Source organism: Scatophagus argus, chromosome 18 (genome assembly GCF_020382885.2).
Source record: "Scatophagus argus isolate fScaArg1 chromosome 18, fScaArg1.pri, whole genome shotgun sequence".
NCBI classification, from domain to species: Eukaryota; Metazoa; Chordata; class Actinopteri; family Scatophagidae; genus Scatophagus; species Scatophagus argus.
The window spans coordinates 13,590,053-13,613,372 of record NC_058510.1 but is presented as its reverse complement, the minus strand read 5'-3'; the positions used below and the strand labels follow the sequence as shown (position 1 = coordinate 13,613,372).

Here is a 23,320-nt window from a genome sequence, read left to right as displayed (position 1 = left end):
CACATAAAACATTTACAGTGTTGCGTCTTGTCGAATTGCAAAAAATGTAGGATTAAAGCAAGGAACATGTACTTAATTTAAAATGTAAACTGTAAAAGCACTCTTTGTCAGTGGTCCCTTAAGGTAAGATAGACTTTTATTAGTCCCACAGAGGGGGAATTCATCAAGAGCAATCACTGTATAAGTCAAATGTGCTGCAAGGACTAGAACAACTTCTACATAAAGCCTGCTGTAAGGTGTGTGAAACCCAAACACATGTAATTCACACAAGTGGAATTTTCCAGCTCTGACAAACTGCAAACTTAGGTGAGGCCACAGGCTATATCACTGTTACTACCCTGTGCGGTGATGGAAAAAAATATTCAGAACCTAGTTTTAAAGCAATGCTCCAGTAATTTAGCAGGGCGCTTCCACAGGAAAAAGAATGGTAAAGACTGATGCAATCCCTAGTGCGGGTTAATGTCCCAGTTATTTTCTGACATTCTGACACTATACCTGACACACACAGGTCACAGGTTTCTTCTTTTCTAATAAGTTAATAAGTTAAAGTACTTCCACATTATGAATTTCTCCAGTTTGGGACTAATAAGGGTCTATTTTATTAAAATAGCTAAACGTGAAACCGAATTTCCCCCACACAGCATTTAGAGTGGATAAATCTTGAGTCATCTGCAACTCTAAACCTTAATAAGTCAGGATTAAAGGCTTATTACAACAATCAAGTGTTCAGCTCATGCTCTTTTCCAGAAGTCAAATGATATTGAGTCCAATAATTGGTTAATGAAGAATCACAACATAAAGCAGTATGATGCTGGAGTGATTGTTTACAACCTGGCAACAAAAAAGAGGTTGTTATTAATGGAATACTGTATAAGTGATCTACTGAACGTTAATGTATTACTAATTAGAGGTACACGTTCACCCCCACTGAAGCGCTGTAAAGTTAAAGTTAAAGAAAAATTAAAAAATAAAATAAGACTATGTTTAATATCCACGTGGCATACATCAAAATCTGTGATCCACATCACAGATTCTGTGATGTAGCGGGGGTTTAGAACGAAGGACTGTGGATACTTTGGACTGTGACAATCCATAGACTACTTGAGTCACAAAATAAGATGGTGTAATAAGTGACATAATCCATTCCAGAGCTGGAATTCTTTGGAGGGTTCGGTCAGTACTCCTTGGTCCCACCGGTATGACTTTGCGAAAGCCAAGGAATTTCCTGACAGGCTTTACTCGGGGTGACAAAAACCCGCTGTAGCAGTGGGAGGGACCGGAGGCCAGTACGGAAGTTCTCCTAAGGTCTGGAGCCTGCTCTCTATGACTGCTCTTCCCTGAAGTGGAAATCTGTGATTTTCCACATATTTGGCCGCTCACGAGCTTTGTTTGTACCCCCGAAACTTAAACGCTGACATCCCGGACCCTACAATGCTCTTACAGAGGTCGGTGTGATTAAAAACGCGGCTCAAAGTTCTGTTGATGCTGCTGCCGCCTGGGTCGTTTGTGTTACGTTGCTAATTATAGAAGCAACGCTAACCCTTAGCATACATACAAACCAGCTAGCAAATTAATGCTAGGAATGCTGAGCATCCCTGTAGACTACTTGTGTCAGTGATTTGTCGTTGTACTTTGGTTGTAGAACTCTTTTTGCTGTGTAAATGAAGAAAACAGCTCCACCTTGAAATAGTTAGCCAGGCCCATACAGGGTGGGGAGTCTTTTTGTGAAGGATGTGTCAATTTAATACCACTGTGAGAAAACATACACAAATAGTGTAAACAGCAAACTGAAAGAAATGTGCTTTTCCATACAGTTACTCTGCTGCAAAGTTATTAGAGCAGATCAAACAAATTCATATACTTTGTGGTATATAGTGTTTTATGTATTTTATGAACTCATATTGCAATGCCTGTAACATCTTCTTGCGTAGTGTAACTAATTAACTAGGTTTTAAACCCAAACAGTCAAGGTATAATCTCCATATTAGAAAAGGGTATGAACAGGAAACATTTTGTAATCTGTTTGTTTTAAAAAAAAAAAAAAATCTTCACAGTGTGCAAGTGTTGTCAATAACAGCTGTTAAGTAATAAGTGAAATATTTTTCTCTGCAAAAGTTTGAAAAAGTGAACAGGTAGGTTTTGTCATTTTATTATGTAACATTTAATATCTGGATGAACTGCTTTGTTATTTTCTCTGATGTTTATAATGGAACAATTTGGAGCAGATAACTTCTAAACAAAGCTGCTGACCAAAGTATTTTGGTACCCCCATTTTTTACATGATACAACAGCAAGCAGTGGGAGAACCAGTCTGTCTGTTGGTTTGTCTGTCTGCCTGCTCAGCTGCTCGCTGTGGAACATCAAGGCAGGGCTAAAAACTGATCAGATGATTTCTGAATGGATATAATTAGAAGAGAAGTGTGCATGTGAATGTAACTGGACTCCTTGACCTCAGGGTTTGTTTTTCTTGTCATGTTTTCATGGGGGCTGCAGGTTTCTGCTGCTCCGGTCAGCTGCGTCCTCGACAAGCAGGTCGTTCTGCACAGGGGGTGTAATGAAGCAGGGCAAGGCGCCTGACATGATTGAAGGTAAAAACATAAGAAAGTGCTCATGCTTCCTGATAGAGCAGGAAATTGATATTTACAGTCTTGCATGTGCCGTGGCTTTAGACAGGTATGTGCAAGATTGCAATGACATTTCCTGCAGTAATACTGTATATGTAATACATGTACATTGATGCAACACTATGACAAAAGCTATGAAAGTACGCTTACACACAGAGGTTGTATAAGATTTTCTTGCAGTTTTTTTGCTACATATTTTTAATGGTGCATCCCTGCTACGTCCCCTACATTTACCATCAGAACTAGACATCAGAGCTATTAGAGTATCAGAGCCAGTTCTGCTGAAGTTCTGCAGTTCTTCTGTCTGGTGTTCAACCTTCTGGAGTTTGACACCAGACAGGTTGTGGTGTGTTGATGTTGTTGACTCTTTGGTGGTGCATTCAGGATCAGTTGATGCTGTTGAAGCTGTGGGAGCGTGTTCAGGGTCCATTGTGCTGTTGTTTAACCACTAAATAATGAATCTTTTTTTAAGCTGAGTAGCCAAACCATTTTCTAGTCCCAACTGGTGAAATGTAAATGAAAATGTAAAAATATTTTCTTTTTTTTTTGTATCATTGTAAGTAACTTTGAGTTTTGGGTCTTGGTCATGCTAACCACATGATCTGAAGCTGTCTTCTTGGACTTTAGCAATATGTGACAGACATTTTTTTACACATTTTATAAAGTTTTAGATCAAAATGTGATCAAATAATTCAAGAAAAGAGTTGACAGATTAATTGATAAAAAATAATTGTCCTTTGCATCTCCACTAACAATAATTTTTCAGAGTAGAGTCACAAGTTAAAAACACACCTAGATGTGCCATGCTAGCAAATGCTAATCAGAAGAATTAGCATTAATGCATTAATGTATAATGTATAATGTCCTGAAAACAAACCCTCTGAGCGCCAAGTGTTATTTCTTTTTGTTTTTTTTTTAGATGTCTTTCAAATTTTTTATGACATTTAGCTCTCGCAGCTCTCGATCGTATGAGGTGTAAGCACAGGCAAAAATATTTGTCAGATGCATGTATTGAAATGTAACATAACATATTTAGTGTCTGTGTGAATGAAATCCACACCAGATGATCTCCCTTTACATTCATGTGCATCCCACGATCCTTTACCCTGCACCTTTTTTAATCATTTTTGTTCTTCCACAGGAAATCCACTTTTACATGTGTCAAATGGTGTGTGTTGGTAAACCAAGACAAATCCTAACTATCTAAACCACACTAAGCCTACCTGTAGCAACTCTCCTCTAATTTGCTCAGACTGCACGTTAACTCCGCCTGCATTCTTCCACACTTCCACACTTTTTTTTCCTAAAGCACAGCTTGTTTCATGTAGAGCAGCTTTTTCCGTGCACCTGCTCTGTTTCTGGATTTAATGTCAGCTGGATTTCTCCTCCTGCTGCACAGGAGTAATAAACCTCCCCTGTTGCATTCATCAGTGGTCTCTTAAGCTTCTTCTTCCCTCTGTGGCCCTAAGTTTCAGTAGTTTGTTAAAACTGGCTCCCACGTGGTATGTGTCTTCATTCAGCTGCTTCTTCTTTCTTTGTTGTTTCATATTGTCTCACAGTTTGGGCCTCAGTAAGCCGCAGCCTGCAGGCAAGAATTAACAACATTTTACTGTCTAAGTCGTTATTAGATCACTCCTTTTTTGTGAGAGTTGTACATTTAAATTTCTTTGCCAAAGATCTGTCAAACTGAAAAATATGTTGGACACTTACTGACTCCAGCTGTAAAACCCAAATGTTACGGTCTGACAGAGACAGTATGAAACCTAAAGCCTTGAACTCGTAGCTCATGTGCTGCACTATCATGCACACATACTCAGATATCTACGCACAGCAAAACCCCTTATTGTTTTTTCTGTGTTTTTTAGTGCGAAACAGGCTGAGAGAAATTGTTGGAGCTTCCACTAACTGGAGGTACTGAACCATCTATGTGAAAGCACAGTGAAACCAACAGTTTTGCGCTGTTTTGGTGGATCACCATAGTTCTTTGTTATTTTGTCTAATAACTAGCACTAAATATATATATATATATATATATATATATATATATATATATATATATATATATAGTATACAGTGATGTAGTATTCTCTAATAAGAAAATGCTTTGAAAGGAGCCGGCTGCTGCACTTAAGTAACTTTTTTCTTTGTTAATGAAGACAGTGGTTTTCCTACTTTTACTTCCTGACTTTCTTTTACTTTGGAACAAATTACCAAAATAATAATTTTTAACATAAGTAGCTAATTATTAATAATTTAATAAAATAATTAAAATGTCAAAAGTTAGACACAATTTTTCTTCAAAACCCCATCTTCTGATTTCTTTAAATTTGTTAAATATTTATGTTTTCAATGCTTTCCTGTTTTCCCTTTGTTATATGTTGGACATGCATTCGTTAGTTGTATTATTTAAATGGTGCGAAAGAGGATAAAAATCAGGAGTTTAACTGTAAGGTGTTGTAGTCAGTATATGTTCAATAATCTTGTCTACAGTGACCACCAGCAGGCCATGGCAGAGCGTGTGTCGCTGTCGTCCATGTTGGCAAAGTCTCAGTCTGACCTTCCGGTCAAGAGAATGAAGGACAGCTACTTGGAGGTCCACCTGCCTCTGGGCTCTGAGCCACAGCTCAGAGAGAAATACCTGACCTTCCACAACACTGTCAGGTACACACACACACACACACACACACACACACACACACACACACACCACATACATACATGAACTATCCCTCACCTTCTCCTCTAACTTGCCTTTGTTTCAGGTTTGGTAGAATCCTGGAGGATTTGGACAGTTTAGCAGGTAACACATAACATATTGATGATTTCCATTCATTATAGGAAGTTCACCACAGTCAAACACTAATAAGTTTTCTTGACCGTCTCTTCTCAGTCCTCATCTCTTACTCTCACACCTATAATGCTGCACTGAAGAGGTCTCCTCTGTCCATCGTCACAGCCCTGGTGGACAAGATCGGTAAGAGTCTCTCACTCTCTCTTAGGCTGCCTACAGCTTGTTTCGTTTGGTCTGATCATGGAGAAAAGTTTGTCCATCAGATGTCAACATCCTTGTCCCATAACCTAAACTCTTGTGTTTAGGGTGTACTTTTACAGTTGATTTTATTGCTGAAATGATTTGTATCATTGTAAATTGAATATCATTAATCAGACTAAAGAAGCTGTTTAAAGACATAAACCACATTGTAAATAAAATAAATGATCACCACGGAAAGCCTTTTTTCGTTCAGCAAACACCACAAGACTTTTATTATCAAGTGCCAGATGACAGTGTTCTCATTTGACAGACTTGTTTTGATTGAACGTATACATACAAATGTGTTTTTCATGTTTTATTTTGTTGGACAGACATGAGGCAGCACATCATCTATCCTGACAGCGACATCAAGTTCACTGGTCATGTGACATGGGTGGGAAAGACCTCTATTGAGGCCAAGATGCACATGTCACAGGTAGATGCTGTTCTTTCTCTCTCTCTATGTCTCTCTCTCTCTCTCTCTCTCTCTCTCTCTCTCTCACACACACACACACACACAAATGTATATGTGTCTAATGTCATTTGGACAAGATACGAAAAAGAAAATTGTTAAGAAATGAAAATAAGTGAAACAAATGGGCCTGTGAAGGCACATCTGCAGAGTATATGATGATAATTCCTGTTGTGTAACATCCATAGTGGGTTAAACTTTAACAATATCCTGTGAACACCTGCAGCAACTAAAATTTCACCAACATCCTCCACACTCAAGAACAAAGCTGCCATTGTTCCACCCACTTTATTGGACTGACACCTGATTACTTCTATGTTCAGTGCTTCACTGCAAATATGGAAACAAGACCAAGAAAAACACAAAAGTTACACAGTTACTCTGGAAAATAATGTGCACCAGTAATAGGAAGAATCTGCTACTGTGACTCTTCTTTCAGTACCGTGATGGAGCTTATGCCCCAGTGCTAGATGCTACATTTGTTATGGTGGCCCGAGATCCAGAAAACAAGAGGTAGGACGCTGAGTCCAAGCTTTTCATCCACACAGAATGAATATTAAGGAAGAGCACCCCGACTACAACCGGAATCTGGGTTATGGGAAATTTCCAACCGTGAGCTATGAGAGGAAAAATAGTGGAACGCTGATATAACCTCTCTGTTAGAAAATTAAGTGGATTTTTATTGTATAGTGTGATATTACCTCTTAGTTGGGAATTACCGCACATTTATAGATTTACAGAGTGAAGAGCAAACAATCATCTCCACAGATGAGGTTCAATCTCTGTGTATGCAGTCCAAACTGTCTCTTCTGTCACTCATGCTGACTTAATTCTCACTGTTACTGTTTGTTTCCATCCACATTTCTTCTCCTTTATTTTAGGGCAGCTTTTGTAAATCCACTAAAGCCAGAAGGCCCAGAGGAGGAGACAATTTTCCAGCAAGGAGAAGGTATAAGATCATGACACAACCTCAGTCAATGTAATATAGTGCCATTCTTTTTGTTCCTCCTTTTTCTATGTGTGTGTGTGTGTGTGTGTGTGTTTTCCAGCTAATAAATCCCGCCGTGTAGACCTCAGCACTGCGTCGTTGCTGAAGGTGGCTCCCATAGATGAGGAGAGGAGGATCGTACACAGTCTGTTCCTCAACACGCTGGACACAAAGTATGTCTGAGATATTATGGAATTAAAGAGAATATAGAGGATTAAAATCACCCTAAGGAGGGATTTCTGTTTGGGCTTATTGTATGTTTAATTTTTGTCTCTTCTGCTTTTTTTAGAACGGTCAGTTTCCGCAGCAGAGTTCTGCCTCCAAACTCAGTGTGGATGGAAGACGCCAAACTGAAAGGACTGGAGATCTGCCACCCTCAGGTGAGAGGGTGAAGGTCCAGCTGCAAGGGCAAAACACAGAAAAGGACAATGTTTGAGCCTTGATGTCACTTGTAAAACGTATACGATGAATTCTCCTGCACATTCTCTTTACTTTGGTAGCACATCATATCTGTTTTCCTTTTTTGCACTGATGGGTAAACCACATTGTGTTCTCTTCATCCCAATATACATCAGCCACATTTACCGTAAAAGATTTTCTAGAATAGGAGTTCATAATATCCCCAAACCGCCTCTCCAGTTTTTATCCAATCATCTATTTTATGTCCTTGAATTATAAATAGATTGAATAGTTTCACCTGGAACATATCTCTGACTTCAAATCAATGTTTCTCTATTTGTGTGTTCACTAGGAGAGGAACATCTTCAACAGGATATTTGGAGGTTTTCTTATGAGGAAAGCCTACGAGTTAGGCTGGGCCAACGCCTGCTCTTATGGGTGAGAGGTGATGCTGCAGAGAGGAAGAACATCCTGTTCAGGTAGTGTATTGGTCCGATGTTAAAGTGTTTGTTGTCCGTCCCCTGCTGCAGAGGATGTCGGCCAAATCTGGTGGCTGTTGATGATATCCTCTTCCAGAAACCTGTGGACATCGGCTCCCTGCTGCTGCTTTCATCTCAGGTCAGAAATTCTTTGGGATTGTATCCATCTAAATCTGATCAGTAATTAGTTTAAGTTGTGTGGTGAAGTCCAGCCACACCCACTCTGCACTACCTGTTCAGACAGACACAGTTAGCCAGCTGAACATAGAGGAGCTTTTAGCAGAGATATTTTACTCAAGATTGAAACCAGAGTGCAAAGAGAGAAAGCTTCCAGTGTGTGTGTGTGTTTCAGGTGTGTTACACACAGGGGAAGCACATCCAGGTCAGAGTTCACAGTGAGGTGTTTGACCCGCTGACCCGCCAGCACAACACTACCAACGTGTTCCACTTCACCTTTGTTTCTGACCGCAACGTCCCCAACATCATTCCAAAGACATATGGAGGTGAGCCCCACCACCATCGCACGCACACATGCATGAAAACAAGGACTAGCTCATTTTCTGTAAACAACTTATGCCATCAGAAAAAAGTGAAAGTCATTGGCAAAACACAGACACACAATCATCTTTATGAATTCTATCCATGCTGTGAACAGCTGTATATGTGGACATGACATAAACGTTTCATGGAGCTGAAATATGATACTCATTCATAATTTGGACTCGTTAACCTGAGATGACTCATTTGGGGGGCTGTAAATCTGTGGGCACAGATTAGGCAAAAAGAGAGTATGGCTTGGTTTCTAATACTAAAGGGTGTAATGAAGTCTACATGCCAACTTGACATTGTTTAATTGTTCAGTTGAAGACCCCCTTTTCAGTGCTCACTGCTAAATTGAAATGACTACGAAAAGAAAAGGTTGAAAAAGATGGCAAAACCTTTTGATTTTAGTACACTGAAAAATTTTGATGTGGGTGTTTTGTGTTTGTCTGACAGAGTCGATGTTATACCTGGATGGGAAGCGGCACTTTAATCAGACTGTGGAACCTTGAAAGTAACATGTCTGCTGCATATCAAAGTCTTACATCGACTTCTTACATCAAGTTCTGTCTGTCTGTGTGTGTGTGAGAGAGAGATGAGAAAAATCAGTGCAGTTAATACAGTACACTTACCTTATACCTTTTTATGTCACGCCTTGTTAAGTTAATGCAACCCACATGGTGACCTGATTCCTGTTACTTTATTTGTTTGGGTGGTTTAGATTTTGGTATAGTGAGAACAACTGCAGTACAGCAGGAAACACAGCTTTTTTTGTTTTTCATTTTATATTTGTATTACTCTTTGTTTCACAGTTACAACCAATGCAACATCTACCAGACGGTTTGTTTGACAACCAGTCAGAGGTTTACAGCTTCTCAACAGTCATGTTTGACTGGTGAAAATGAAGCAAAGAAAGTCTTTCCATAACCTCATATATATTGATTTGCATGACTATGTATATTACATTTTTTATACAGTCACTTTTACGTACAACACTATTTAATTTCGCTTTTTTCTGCAGAATGAGAGCTGTTATTCTGAATGTGTCAGACAGCTACAAGGGGGAGGAGGGTGTCATTTTTTTCTGCCTTTAAATCATTTATTTACTTGAATGCAATAAATGAATTACTATTTATGTTGATTTTAAAGTTGTCCTTGTGTCTTTGCTTTTATTATGTTTGATACAAATGCTGATTGGTGGGTTAATGTTATATTAGACTTGCATTAGATACTTTAATGTCTTCTGCAGCTGTGGAGAAGTTTTATCAGATTTAAGAAAATAACTTCTGGTGATGTAATAGTGATGTCATCAGGGTTATTGAACTCAACTCTTGCTTGAAATTTATATCAGAAAGACATGAAAAGTCTCACCTCTCTCAGTATGCTGCCATATTTATTTATCACTGCAGCCAACCCAGACAAATTAGCAAATGAGCATGTCATCTTTGTTTGGAATAAGCTCTCATATTTTTAAAATGAAGCTGTGAAAGTAAATATATTTAAATAAATCTAGAAATAAAGAAATAAATATGAAAATAAATACCAAAAATACCCATTATCCTATATATTTGTTGTTTGCTGAAAAAAGTTTGGCTCCTGACGATACCACTGAACTGTCTGCTATCAAAATAAAAGATAGGTTCAAAAATCTATGCCTGTTTCTTATTTAAATTTTATCTAATTTTATCTCTATTTCCAATAGTTGTGTTCTAAGTTGTATTGTCACATGTTCTGATGTTGCTGTATTATTTGCAGTTTTCTAAACATTAAGGAAAGCCCTTTCAAAAAAGTTAAAAAATAGCTTGTGATAAAGAAACTGCTTACATAAAATGACTTCTTAGTGTTACTTCATTTAGTATTACTTGTCGCGAAGCGAAACAAATAGGACAAAAGCGAAGCAAAAGGCTAACAATTTTACTTTAGAATTTCAATCATACATACCTACACAGTGCCATTTTTTGTAGTATTACTGAATGTGCTTTCCAAAATTCTTTAAATACTTACCTAATCTGCCTGTAACACGTGAGTTGCTCTAATTAGCCAAAATTAAAAAATCACCACGTTCTGTTTTATCTGCATTACTGTTTAAAAAGCATGTGATGTGAACATGTGATATATTTTTTAATTATATATTTTTATTTATATTTAATGTAAGTTTTTAATAAAAATTTTCGCATTTTGTGTCAAATTAAATTTTAAGTTGCCTTGCCGGGCAACTATAAAATCTGTGAGGAACGGTGTTCGGTACAGTCAGTGTTCACCGGAAACGTTTCTCAGACGGACACAAATACTTAATTAGCAGCCAGCACGGTCTAACAACCGCTGTTTTAATCCTCTCAGAGCCCGGTCGCCGTTCAGTAGCATGCAAAATATGTTAACCATTATCTCTAACGCACTTTGTAGGATCACTGGCAGGAATGTGGTGAGTTCTCGGGGATTAACGTCGAACTGGGTGCCGTTTCAGAGCTCATGCTAACTGCTCGTTAGCTTGGTTTTGTTAGGCATGGGGCTGACCTTGTGAACGTACAGCTACACTGGCTAGCTTGACTTGCTTTTCAATTTGCACGTTGTTGGTGAACAAATGATATCGTTTGTGCTTGCATATTGTTGACTAACAAAATGGTACTTTAAACGTGGGCGCAGTTAAACGCGGTCAAATTTAGGTGCTCGGTATCGTTTCGGTCATGTCTCTTCAAACAGTTTCTCCTGAAGTGACCTTTAAGTTTATTTGTGTAGCCTGGTAGTGGTTGTGGGTTACCTTCCTCGAGCAGCTTTTGTTGGAGATGCACTGATGTAATCACCACAAACCGATACTGGCTCTAATCTAAGGCTAAATTGGGCCTCCACTAGTTACATCATTAAAATAACCAAACAACCACTAACTATAAGGGCATCAAAACAGTCTAAACCTTGAGAGATACATTTGTCTTACATATGAGTTAAAATACATCAGTGCATCGGTTTAACTATGCTTCTTCAATGACAAAAGCCATAGCGCTGGCAACAGCATGTCGTGTCTGTGCTGTGGTGTTTCAGTAGCAGTAGGGATCCTACAGTCCTTTGGAATTCATTTGTCACACATCGGCTTTAGTTCTGTAATTCCATATAAATATGCACTTGAAGAGGATGCCTCTGTTGGTTAGTTTTAGAAACTATTTCATCCTAAAAACAACCAATGTGTGACTGTAGGAACCCTGCTGTTATGTGGCTTTGTATTGAAAAGGCAGAACTTTTGCTTTTGTTCTCTCCTTCTGGCTTTCCCTCCCTCTCCATTCACTCTCACACACACACAAACTCACAGCAATCCCCATTTATTTCTTGCTTTTCTCCCTCCTCTCCCCCCCTTCCCCCCCTCGCCTGAACCATAGGGAGCCCAAACAGTGTCAGAGGTAAGCTGCTTGTTGCTCTGCTGATGTTTGTCTGTAGGCCCAGTCCTACACTTCCCTCTGCAGTGGTGTTTCCCAAGTAGCTCCTCTAAAGTGCTCTCAAACTAGGAAGCATATTTACTCATAGATGAAACCACAATAAAACAGAATAAAAAATTTTTGTTATTGTTCCTCTCACCTAAAATGAAATCTGTCAGCCAAAATTGTGTTTGGTTGAATTGTCATTTTTAGTTATTTGTATTTCACTGAAAACATCTGTGTGTGTTTTTATTTTCTTTGCATAATTGTGTAATTATTGATATAATCTATTAATCTGTGGAAGCACAGTTAAAGCCTGTTACCTGGTGGAAAAGCCATCCCCACGATATTTCACATTGGTACAAGATTTACAGACCATTTAGGCTCCTCAGCAGTCACGACAGACAGACGATCCTCTCAGCGTCAGTATTTTAAAACTACCACATTGTTCAGACAATGGTCTGGTAACCACTGGTCAGAATACCCAAGGATTTACTAACATCTGTGAAATGTTAACCACCATCTCAAAGTGGAACAAATGAGAGAGAGGCTGGAATTTTAATCTGAATATTGAGCAATTAAATTTCTGTCAATTGACTAAGTTTGTTAAGTATCCAATTCAGTTTTTTATTTATATAGCGTTTATAAATTCACAACAAAAGTTATCTCATGACACTTTCCAATTAGAGTCCCAGGTTAGAACACCAAGTTTGTTTATTTTTAATTGTCATTTTAAACCACTTCCAGAGTCAAGTTATGTTTAAAGTTTGATTAGAACTAGTTATTCTATGAAATATGTATTTTTAGTGAAATATTCCCTTTACATTTATCAGAGCCTGTAGTGTTGTTTTCCAGTTGTCTATTTTGCCTGTCCAACAACCAAAAAACACTTTTTTATTTGAAATATGACAAGAGCAGCTAGAGCCAGAGAAAATTGTCTTTTGTGCTAAATAAAATATGTTTAATTTATTTAGATCCCCATTAGTTATCATGGTATTAGTCAGTAATTTTCCATGGTATGCTTAACATCTATGGACAGTTATTAGATTGTTGATGAGCCATTTCATTTTTTTAATTTAATGAAGTGATTGTTTCAGTATTAATCACAATGAAAATGACAGACCACTTGAAAGAAGCATTGGATGATATGGATTAAAAAAAAAATCTCTCACAGTATTTGTCATTTTTGGTAAGATGTCAATTTAAATTGTGATTTTATACATGATCTGTTGTATTTATTATGTTAACTGTTTTTGAATAACATAAGTACAAAATGACCAGAACCAAATACCTGACAAGTCTGCGCACAACATCACATTTATCCAGAAATCTAAAACTGCTACCTCAGTGTAAATGTAATAATTAAATGTGGTGGTTGACAAATTTAGGGTGTATACAGTATACACTGTCGCTGATTATCAAGTTGTCTTAGTAATGTTGTGCCTGTTTTAAAATATCGGTGAAGTGTAGACACTGTTGGACTGGTGTTAGTCTCCATGTTCCACCAGTATTTTTCCTTATTTAAGAGAGAAGTCACAATGTGTGTGTGTGTGTGCGCGTGTGCCCCCCTCCATTCTCCATTTAGCTGTTGCTTCTGTTGTTTTCACCTGTAGATGTGTCATCACCGTAGACTCTGTAGAGCTCCTCTGGCTGTGCTGTGCTGTGCTGTGCTCTGGTCTGATTGGTTGGCTCCTGTGCTCCTCAGTTGCTGACTGACCTGTCAGAGTACGTCAATCTAACCTCACCAGCGGCGCCCACCTTGGCAAAGACTCAGCGGCAACCACCTAAACCACCTCCAGTCAGTACTAGAGCATCTGCTGCTGAGTTAGTTAGCGCCCAGACCAGCCAGCTAGACAGACCAGTAAGAACATGTGGCGCATCCGCCATGTCTGCCTGATCACTAACATGGGTGGGAAACTGAACTTGTGCTAAGTTTGTGTAGGAAATGTTTGAAATTGCTAGATTTCAAGATGTCAAATAAGGAATGTTGAGTGTAAACATCCTTGAAAATCACAGATATGTGTTGCGTTTTAAGCCCCTGCATTTATCATTTCAGATATTTACTGTAAAACTACTCATGTCATTATCCATCAATCATTCTTGTTCTTTTGATTAATTGATTAAGTTTGAACTAAGTAGTTGCCCATTACAACTTTCCTGAGCCCAAACTTTTTTTTTAAGTTCTTTTGTCTGAAATGTTTAATTTCTAAAACTATAAAGCAGAGAAAAGCAGCCCTGCCAATATTTCCTAAAATGCACATGTCAATGTTTATTATAATAATTTTTGTACAATATTGACAAAGCCTGCACAAATTGACTTTGAAAGTGGCTGTTGTGGTGAACTATTAATATTTTCCCAAAATCAGCCTGGTGTTATTCTCCTGCCCTGTTACTGACTTTCCCACATCTGTAGTTCAGTCCAGAGTGAATCACCAGACCGAAAACCTGAGCCCTACACCTGTAGCTCCACCAGCCCTCCACCTGCTGTGAAAAGGAGGGCAACCATGTCAGTGTGAAAGACTTTCTCTGTGGTTCGTGTGTGTCTGTTTGAATGACCAATGTTTGATGTGTCTTTCTGATCACCAGGGTGCCAGAGTCGTGGTGTCCCGCTCCTTTGCTGACTTCACCCCTCGGGCGACCTTTGACATCAAGGTGTGATGAAACAAAAATTAAAGCAGAAAAACGAAACTAAAAGTCTGCCTGCACAGAATATCTTTTTGTTCCATCAAACTGTTATTAAATCATGTTTTCTCTGGCCAGTAGAAATGCGACGTGCACCGTCTGGAGGAAGGTCCTCCGGTGAAGGCAGAGCTGACTCGAGAGCAGGGCCTGCAGTATTACCGCATCATGCAGACTGTGAGGCGCATGGAGCTCAAAGCTGATCAGCTCTACAAACAGAAGATCATCAGAGGTTTCTGTCACCTGTATGATGGACAGGTGAGGATACCTGATAGATGAGGTCAAGATCTAGTCGAGACAGAATGTAGCTCTCACTGTATTTCACATGTTGTGTTAAGATTTTTTGCGGTTTCATTTTTCACATGTAATTTGTCAGTGAGGTTGGTGTTGGCCGCTGAACACAAAAATGCACTTTGACGGTTTGACATGAGCATCATATGGTTTCTTGTGTTTTACATGACCGTTATTTACCAAAGCTGTTTTTTTTATTTTTTTTGTCATAGAATGAAACCCAAACCTGTCCATAGTTCACCAAACAAATAAAGGCAGCATAAGAACATGCAATACACAAAGTATATATGGTAACGAAACACTTGTTAAAGCATGCAAATAATACATTTAAAGCAGAAACCATTAAAATTTAAAATATTGTAGAGGACATTTTAAAAGTGCTTACTGGCTGCCTGCAGCACGCCTCAACATTCCTAATGTCAGGGAGATGGATGTGACCAGACCTGGACAATATAGTGGTCAAGTTTATAGACAATAAAAAGTAAAAAATAAGAAAAAATTCTACAAGATGTGAATGATGTACTCAAACATCATGAAAAGACCCACACATGAACTAAATGTTTGAAAATTGTAATTTATTCACTGCCTTAGTAGAGGTACATGGAGTTAAATCTCTGCAGACAAAAATTTGGAAAAAAAAACAAACCCAAAAACCTCTTCTACCTATCCGCCTAAGTCTTGTCTTCTCTTATAGGAAGCATGTGCAGCAGGCATCGAGGCTGGCATCAATCCCACTGATCATCTAATCACTGCCTACCGTGCACACGGGTACACCTACACCCGTGGTGTGTCCATCAAAGAGATTCTGGCTGAGCTCACAGGTGAGAGAAAAGTTTCAGAATTAAAAACTGGATGAGTTGCATTTTACATGCCTGAGGTGCCTTCACTCCTCATCCTCATTCCTGTTCAGGCCGTAGAGGCGGCGTGGCCAAAGGCAAGGGAGGTTCAATGCACATGTATGCGCCACATTTCTATGGAGGCAACGGCATTGTGGGGGCGCAGGTAAACACAAAAAACTTTAAATATTTCAGCAGCACCAAAGCAAATGTCAGCACTGACATGGCAAATATAAAGTTTAAAAGTCATGATAAACCTGGTTTTTAAGACTTCACCAAATAATTTTTTTCTAGTGCTGCTAAATGTAACTGAGCTGTGAATTGTCCAGGTTCCCTTGGGAGCTGGCATCGCTCTGGCTTGTCAGTACCAAGGCAACAATCAGGTGTGTGTCAGCCTCTACGGAGACGGAGCAGCCAATCAGGTAAATATCCAGCCAAGTTATTAAAAATCCAAGAAATTATTATCAGTACATTTGCCCAAACCCACTCCTGTCCTCTGGGATCAAATCAGGGCCAGCTCTTTGAGGCATTCAACATGGCTGCCTTGTGGAAGCTGCCATGCATCTTCATCTGCGAGAACAACAAGTACGGAATGGGGACATCGGTGGAGAGGGCTTCAGCCAGCACCGACTACTACAGGAGAGGAGACTTCATACCTGGACTCAGAGTGAGATACAAAAACTGCAGGAAGAAATTTTAGATGTTCTAACTCTAAGGCTGAGACCTGTCGGTTATGAAATAGTCGTCACAGTCCCATCTTAATCTCTTTTGACATTCTTGCCAACTTCAGACCTGGTTAAACATTAAGGTCTTGGGCAGTAGCTGCAGTGTGTCTGTTGACCATACACTGCAGCTGGCCTGTATGGACCTAGACTATAACAGGAGGAGGCTGACAGTCCGTCCTGGCAGTTGCAGGTGTGAGCATCCATACAGCTGTTTGATGCTCATGTATGATACTGCACACAAACCCCACTGGAGAGGCTGCACAGTTTGTCAGTGTACACAACAGTGCAGTCTCAGCAGTTGGTTCTCATCTGGAAGGCTGTTTGTGTTTTTTGTGGAACAGTGTTAATGTTGCGGCTTGTTTGCCCTGTGACCGATTTCTTCCCTCATCTTGTAGGTGGATGGGATGGACGTCCTGTGTGTCAGAGAGGCCACAAAGTTTGCTGCAGACTACTGCAGAACAGGAAAGGTGAGCTGAGCTAATCAGTTAAATTTGTTTTACTTCATTTTTTTAAATCTTTAAGCTCAAGTAAGAAATGGCATGTGTTTTCAGGGTCCCATCATAATGGAGCTGCAGACCTACCGTTACCATGGACACAGCATGAGTGACCCAGGTGTCAGGTGAGTGACCTTCTAAGCCTGTGACCTGAAACTGCAAAATGACTTGTTTCTTGTCTCCTGTCTCTGGATCTGTTTCTCAGTTTAGTCTCTGGTTGACCTTCTAAATTTAGAGATAGAAAAAAAAAACTTTTGAAAATGGATATGACTGACCGAGATGTAACTTCCCATAGCTACCGCACTCGTGAGGAGATTCAGGAAGTGCGCAGTAAGAGTGACCCCATCTCCATGCTGAAAGAGCGCATGCTCAGCAACAACATGGCTTCTGTAGACGAGTTCAAGGTGAGTGCACACAAGAGACAAACTCTACAGTCAGTCAACAGTCAACAACCCGCAGTGTTTGATTAAAGACACATCGTCCAGCATCAATCACAAGAACTGCATCATCCTCAGCACTGATGTTCCTTTCATGGCCAGCTGAGTCTTTGTTAACCACCATTTTTGTTGCCCAAAGTTTAAGACAATTGTGGAAATTTTACTGGTGCTACTTTTGACTGCACTTGTCGTGCTGGGACTCAAGGAGAAAAAAAAAAGTCCCAAGATGAAACCGGAGACCTTTCTAGGTCACCACCAACAGTGTTTAGCAACAGTAATGCACTGAGTTTTAGCTTACACTTGTGGAAACTATGCACAAGTTTTCACAAGTGAAGCCCCATCACAATTTCTTAAGAAAATCTGAGTGGGTTTGGTGAGAAACGGTCACGTTCTTCAGTAAACGTGGAGGAGGTAACCTTAGAACCTCGAACCTGACCTAAATGGAAGCTCTGAACCACAGAGAAACTTACACACTTGTATAAAGCTCTCATCTGACCTAATTGTTGCTTTCTTTATGTATTTATAGATATTAAGAAAGTTGCCTTAACTTGGCAAACCAAAACGCAGAACAAAAAATGTACTTTGTAGAGTATCTGATGGTGATCACTGACTTTAAAAAGACAAATGATTTTGAGTATTGATTGTATGAAAAGGAGTAATGGAGGAGTTACAGTTCATGTGAGAATATTGCCTAAAGGATTGTTTGATTAATTCATATCAGACTGAAGTGAGTTAGACTAATTTTATTTGTCTTTAAACAAAGACTGACACTTAGTTGGACAGATACTGATTGAGTTGAGTGTCAAATTTGTAGCAACTTAAATATTCCCAAATTGTCTTTACAGCTGAAACCGAGCTGAAAGAGTTGAAATATGTATTTTGTGTGCTTGCTTTTTATATATTCTCTTATCTGTACTTTTTCAATTTTTTAAATTACTAGTTAATTAGTTTTGTATTTCTTTCTATATCTTGAATTTCAATAAAGTATCTATCTATCTGGACTAGAATAACAGATTCTTCTAAGTGGGCTTCAGACTGCAACTCCCTCTATCTTCACAACCATCATTTAGATCAGGGAAAACTCAGATCTCACCTCAGTTGATTTGATGAGGTTTTAAGAAGGAAAAACAGAAGCCCATCATGTTGCGGAGCTTTAAGGATTAACGTGAGTCCTTTCTGTCCTGTCAGGAAATTGATGTTGCCATCCGTAAGGAGGTGGAAGAAGCTGCACAGTTTGCCACATCAGACCCAGAGCCGCCGCTGGAGGACCTCTGCAACCACATCTTCTCCAACAACTCTCCGCTGGAGGTCCGCGGGACGCACCCCTGGGCCATACTCAAGTCCGTCAGCTAGACACACACTCTCACACACACACACACACACACCCACCCACCCCTATCTTCTAACCCTCATCCAAAGTAGAGTCCTTCAACTGCACTGACACCCTGACTTTTAAAAGAATCACCCAAAAACGTTCAGCAGCTCCTTCCTCGATTTTCAGAGATTTCAGCATTCCGCATTTTAGTGGTACTCCGCTTCGACATGAAACCTGTCAGTGTTATTTATTTATAGTTTTATATAGAAATGTTTAAGACTTGTTCTTTGTATATTTGTTCCCCTGCATGTCTTACCAGTCCGTTTGGTGTTGCACTGTCATCAAGCTGCTGTCTGCTGGTGCCACCAGAGATCTTTGTGTGTGCTTTTCAGGTGGTTGTACAGGTTTTTACATGGTGGCACCATGAACGCACAAAACTGTTTCCAAACCAGTGAAGATATGTGGGCACTTGTTGAGTCTTTTGACTTTTCAGACCTGTTTTAGTTAAAAATTATTTTTAATAGACAACAGGAAAGGATTCATCACATCATGTTATTGTGTATATGTTACAGGATGAGGTGAGCAGATTGAGTCTGAAGCAGTGGTGGAAAGTACATTTACTCAAGTACCCTTTTTATGTACAATTTTGAAGCACTTTACTTGAGTCAATCCATTTTAGGCTCCTTGATACTACTAAATTTCAGAGGGAAATGTTGGACTTCACTACATTTCTTTTATTTATTTTAGTCACTTTAGAGATTGTTAATGTTTTATGATAATATCAAACAACATGATGGATATGCAAATACTTTTGTACTTAATTAAAACAGTCTTTCTGCTTTTATTGAAGTAAATCATCTGAGTACTACTTCCACCACTGGTTTGAAGGCACCTGTGTGTATGTGTAATTATTTTGGAGTTGTAGGAGTTTAAGGTGACTGTTGATCATTGTGGTCATGATCAACCGTCATGATCATTGAGGAAAATATTTGAATTAAAACATTTAACATTCAGTGAAGGTTTCTGAAGTGATTTACAGCACACTACTGACCAGCACATCCCAGCATTTACCAACAACTTCACCTTTCCATCCAGCCACACTGGAGCACTTTACCTTTGCCTACCTGACTGTGCAAGAACATAGAAAATGTAAACAAACAAAAAAAAATTGAAATTGAAAGTTTAGAGGCAATAGTTCTCATCTGCTAGCTGATGAATTCACTGCAGTTTGGTTAGACAACATTAGACACATTTTAGTTTGGAGAATTATGTGACTGCAACATGTAAAGATGCACTTAATTTGGAGTTAGTCTCTGTGTGGGCAAATTTGGTTTGGGTGGAAAGTGACAGCAGCATTGACTGGATTTTCTGTCCTTGTTTGACAGGCCCCTCTGCTCTGTTCTCTAAAGTTTATTGTTACTGAACATGCAGCTGTATAGATATGAAACTTCACTTGACTGTGTGTATGTTAAACTAAAAGACTGTAAGACTGTTTGGCTGTAAAATAAAGGTGTAAATGTATCAGGAGGATAAATGTATGTTTCTAGTGTTTATAACAAGTGTGAAATATCTTCATCTTAACATTTAGATTTGCTGAATGAAAACTTGCATAATTATGTAAAAATGTGAAATGTTTTATGTTGTTAAAGGTCAGGTCAACAGTTCATAAGAGCCAATGTAAATAATCTCTGTTTCTTCATACTTTCATCTTGAACTGAAATCATTAGACAAAAGAAATGAATCATCAACTATTTAGATTATTAATAGTTTCAGCCATCTTTCAAGCAGGAGCAAACATGTCCCAGTGTCAGTCTCACGCATGTGAGGATGTGCTGGCTTTCTTCTTTTTATGCAATAGTAAACAGAATTTTGCTCTGTGGTATTAGTATTTTTATGGAAGTAAAGGATCTAAATGGTTCCTCCATCATTGCCCACTAGATGTCACTGCCAGGCTGTAAAGTCAATTTATGTAATTTCCTGACACTCGGAACCAGTCATTTTATCTGCACTGCATTTTAATCAAACAGAGGTGTTGTTACACTGATAATTTGCAGGCAGTTTATAAAAGTCCTGTCATTCAAACTTAAACTGAGCTGAGACAACTTGATGACATGTGCTAATGGTGAACATGTTTCCACAAGTCAATACTGTGAGAATAAAATGTTTTAGCATAATGCACATGATTATGATTGCACTGTACAGGTTCATATTTGACTGCCCATTTTGAAAAGATAAGTTAATAATAATCGTTGTGAGATTTTTTTTTTGTACGTATGAAATTGCGTCACAAAGAAACAAAATACGAACAAAACGGATGTGATCTGCAGTGGAAGTACTGACATGTTTTACTGAAGTGCAAGTAGAAATACCACATGATTACTCAGAAGTCCTGCATTAAAAAGAAAACATAAACAAAATGTACTAGATATACCAAAAGTACAAGTACTCATGCAACATGTACAATTCAGAGTATTTATTGTTAACACAGAGAAGCATTTCAAGGTAGAGTTTATTTTATTGGAACTTTTTATACTGTTGGGTAATTTTTCTGTAGCATTGCATCATATTTGAAAAATTAATCTTATGTTTATATGTAAAATCTCAATTTGTTAAATAGCTAGAAACTAAAGTAATAGTCAGTGTAATAGAGTATAAAGTACAATATTGCCCATTGAATTTTACTAGGATTGAAATACAGCACCTGACTCAATGTACTCAGCGTTAATAATCCATGAGAATGACCCACATCAATCAAAACTCAAAAACAGAGCACAGAAAGACCAACGTGATGAAATGTGACTTTCTATAAGTGTGCTTAACAGATCTACAGAAAAAGTCACTGAGGAAGAGAGACACTTGAAGTACTCAGATCCTTTACTGAAGTGAAAGTAGTAATATCATGGTCTAAAAATACTCCATTACAAGTAAATGTCCTGAATTGACTTCTTTTAAAGTGTTATGTAATATTATAAAGTCACTAACAAATACATGTAAAGGCAGTGTAGCATAACAAGTAAAATCTATCCTAAGAAATCAGAAGGAAGCCAGTGCTAACAGGCTATAATGAGGACCTGTGACCTCTCTTATTGCATCTCTTGAGTTCAGCATCCTGTTGTGACTTAAAGACATGAGCATATTCTACCACAGGTGATCATTCCAGATTAATCAGCTGATTACATTCTTGATCAATCAATATATCATTTCAAAATAGTGAAAATGCCAACAATTTCCTAAAATCCAAGGTGGCAAATTGCTTCAAAACCCCTAAATATTCGATTTACTCTCTCATGAAAAGAAGAACGACCAGTCCTGGGTTCAGGGTTCCTAGGCTCCAGCTCCCCCGCGACCCTGACGGATAAGCGGTATAGAAAATGGATGGATGGATGAAAAGAAGAAAAGCAGCACATCCTCAGAGGTGAGATACCTGCTTGAAAGGTGGCTGAAACTATTAACAAATCAACCGCATAGTTCAGGATTCATTTTCTGTTGACTGAATAATAGTTTCGACTCTAGAGTGAAGCATGAATAACTTTATCCAAGTGAGAGAATGATAAAAAATGATCTGTTTCTGAAGAAATATTTACTTTTGTCTAGTTTATGTTCAAAGTGTAAGAGTGTTTTCTTTCTTTCTATTTTGTTTCATAGTTCCCTTAATGGTATTTATACAACAATTCATGAGGAACTGAATGAATGACTAGTGGGATGTCTTTACATAAAAACATCCAAAAAAGAGCAGATTTTTTAAAATCATTTTAAGACAAGACTGAATCAATGTAATGTGGCAGTGGTGGAGAAAGATTTTAGGTCCTTTACATAAGTTAACGCATTTGTACCACACTGTAGAAATATTGCACTGGTGATATTAAAAGTAAAAGTACTAAAAGTGTTTTTATCTGCAATTATGTTCTCTGTTAATCTATAATTGTCTGGTTTGTGAAAATGCTGAAAATGTTGTCACACTTACCCAGAGCCCACAACAGCACCTTCACAATGTTTGTTTTATCAAGTCAACAGTCCAAATGATTAAAAATACATTAAAATCATTAAAAGGAAAATCAGAAAATCATCACATTTGTGAAGCTTAAACCATAAAATGTTTTTACATGAGAAATTGACGTAGTTGCTAATTAATTTTCTGTCCCTAGCCTCTTAGTGTATATAATGTTAGATAGTTAAATTTGGAACAAAGCACCATATTTAAGAAATGTTTCGTGTACAAAAATGTATTCAAATCAAAGAAAACATCTGATTCAAATTTATAGCTTTCTTAAATACAATACTTGAGTAAAGTTACAGTGCACCACTGGTGTTTGGTTTCATTAATGAGTAACACAACCAAAGTCCCTATATTTAAATTTGGATACAGTTCTAGGCCTCTCTACAAATCTTGGATCCTATTATAACTATCCATAAATAAAATTCAGTACGAAGACAATGCCAAAAAAGACTTTATTACCTAAGGATGCCGCCTCCTGACGTGACGCAACAGTGACGCAGCGGTCTGACGGACAGGTAAGCCGACACCGGCCGCCATATTGGGAAACAACGGAAGTGAATGTGTGTGTGTGTGTGTGTGTGTGTGTGTGTGTGTGTGTGTGTGTGTGTG

The 23,320-nt window shown here is 38.5% G+C and overlaps 2 protein-coding genes across 9 annotated transcripts; both read left to right on the top strand.

Annotated features, from left to right (window-relative positions):
* The first annotated feature begins 1,260 nt into the window (after nt 1-1,260).
* acot9.1 (acyl-CoA thioesterase 9, tandem duplicate 1) lies at nt 1,261-23,316 on the top strand. Of its 3 annotated transcripts, XR_006841402.1 has the most exons (17): nt 1,261-1,445; nt 2,494-2,588; nt 3,766-3,792; nt 4,490-4,535; nt 5,115-5,285; nt 5,387-5,424; nt 5,515-5,598; nt 5,988-6,091; nt 6,567-6,640; nt 7,009-7,076; nt 7,177-7,288; nt 7,405-7,495; nt 7,867-7,952; nt 8,045-8,132; nt 8,346-8,496; nt 8,990-9,120; nt 23,271-23,316. XR_006841402.1 is itself a non-coding variant. In XM_046370942.1 (16 exons), the coding sequence occupies exons 1-16, from the start codon at nt 1,432-1,434 to the stop codon at nt 9,043-9,045; spliced, it is 1,305 nt and encodes a 434-aa protein (XP_046226898.1). In that variant the 5' UTR covers nt 1,261-1,431; the 3' UTR covers nt 9,046-9,681. The 3 variants fall into 3 exon arrangements, 2 of the variants coding, with proteins under 2 accessions (XP_046226898.1, XP_046226899.1); XM_046370942.1 differs by lacking the exon at nt 23,271-23,316 and having other exon boundaries at nt 8,990-9,681; XM_046370943.1 differs by lacking the exons at nt 3,766-3,792; nt 23,271-23,316 and having other exon boundaries at nt 8,990-9,681.
* On the top strand, nt 10,771-20,244 carry pdha1b (pyruvate dehydrogenase E1 subunit alpha 1b). Of its 6 annotated transcripts, none has more exons than XM_046370937.1 (13): nt 10,771-10,955; nt 11,902-11,922; nt 13,643-13,735; nt 14,524-14,589; nt 14,701-14,874; nt 15,602-15,728; nt 15,818-15,909; nt 16,073-16,165; nt 16,255-16,410; nt 16,864-16,935; nt 17,020-17,087; nt 17,258-17,366; nt 18,588-20,244. In XM_046370937.1, exons 1-13 carry the CDS (start codon nt 10,896-10,898, stop codon nt 18,750-18,752), a joined length of 1,296 nt encoding a protein of 431 aa, XP_046226893.1. In that variant the 5' UTR covers nt 10,771-10,895; the 3' UTR covers nt 18,753-20,244. The 6 variants fall into 6 exon arrangements, with proteins under 6 accessions (XP_046226893.1, XP_046226891.1, XP_046226894.1 ...); XM_046370935.1 differs by having other exon boundaries at nt 13,643-13,798; XM_046370938.1 differs by lacking the exon at nt 11,902-11,922.
* Nucleotides 23,317-23,320: the final 4 nt, after the last annotated feature.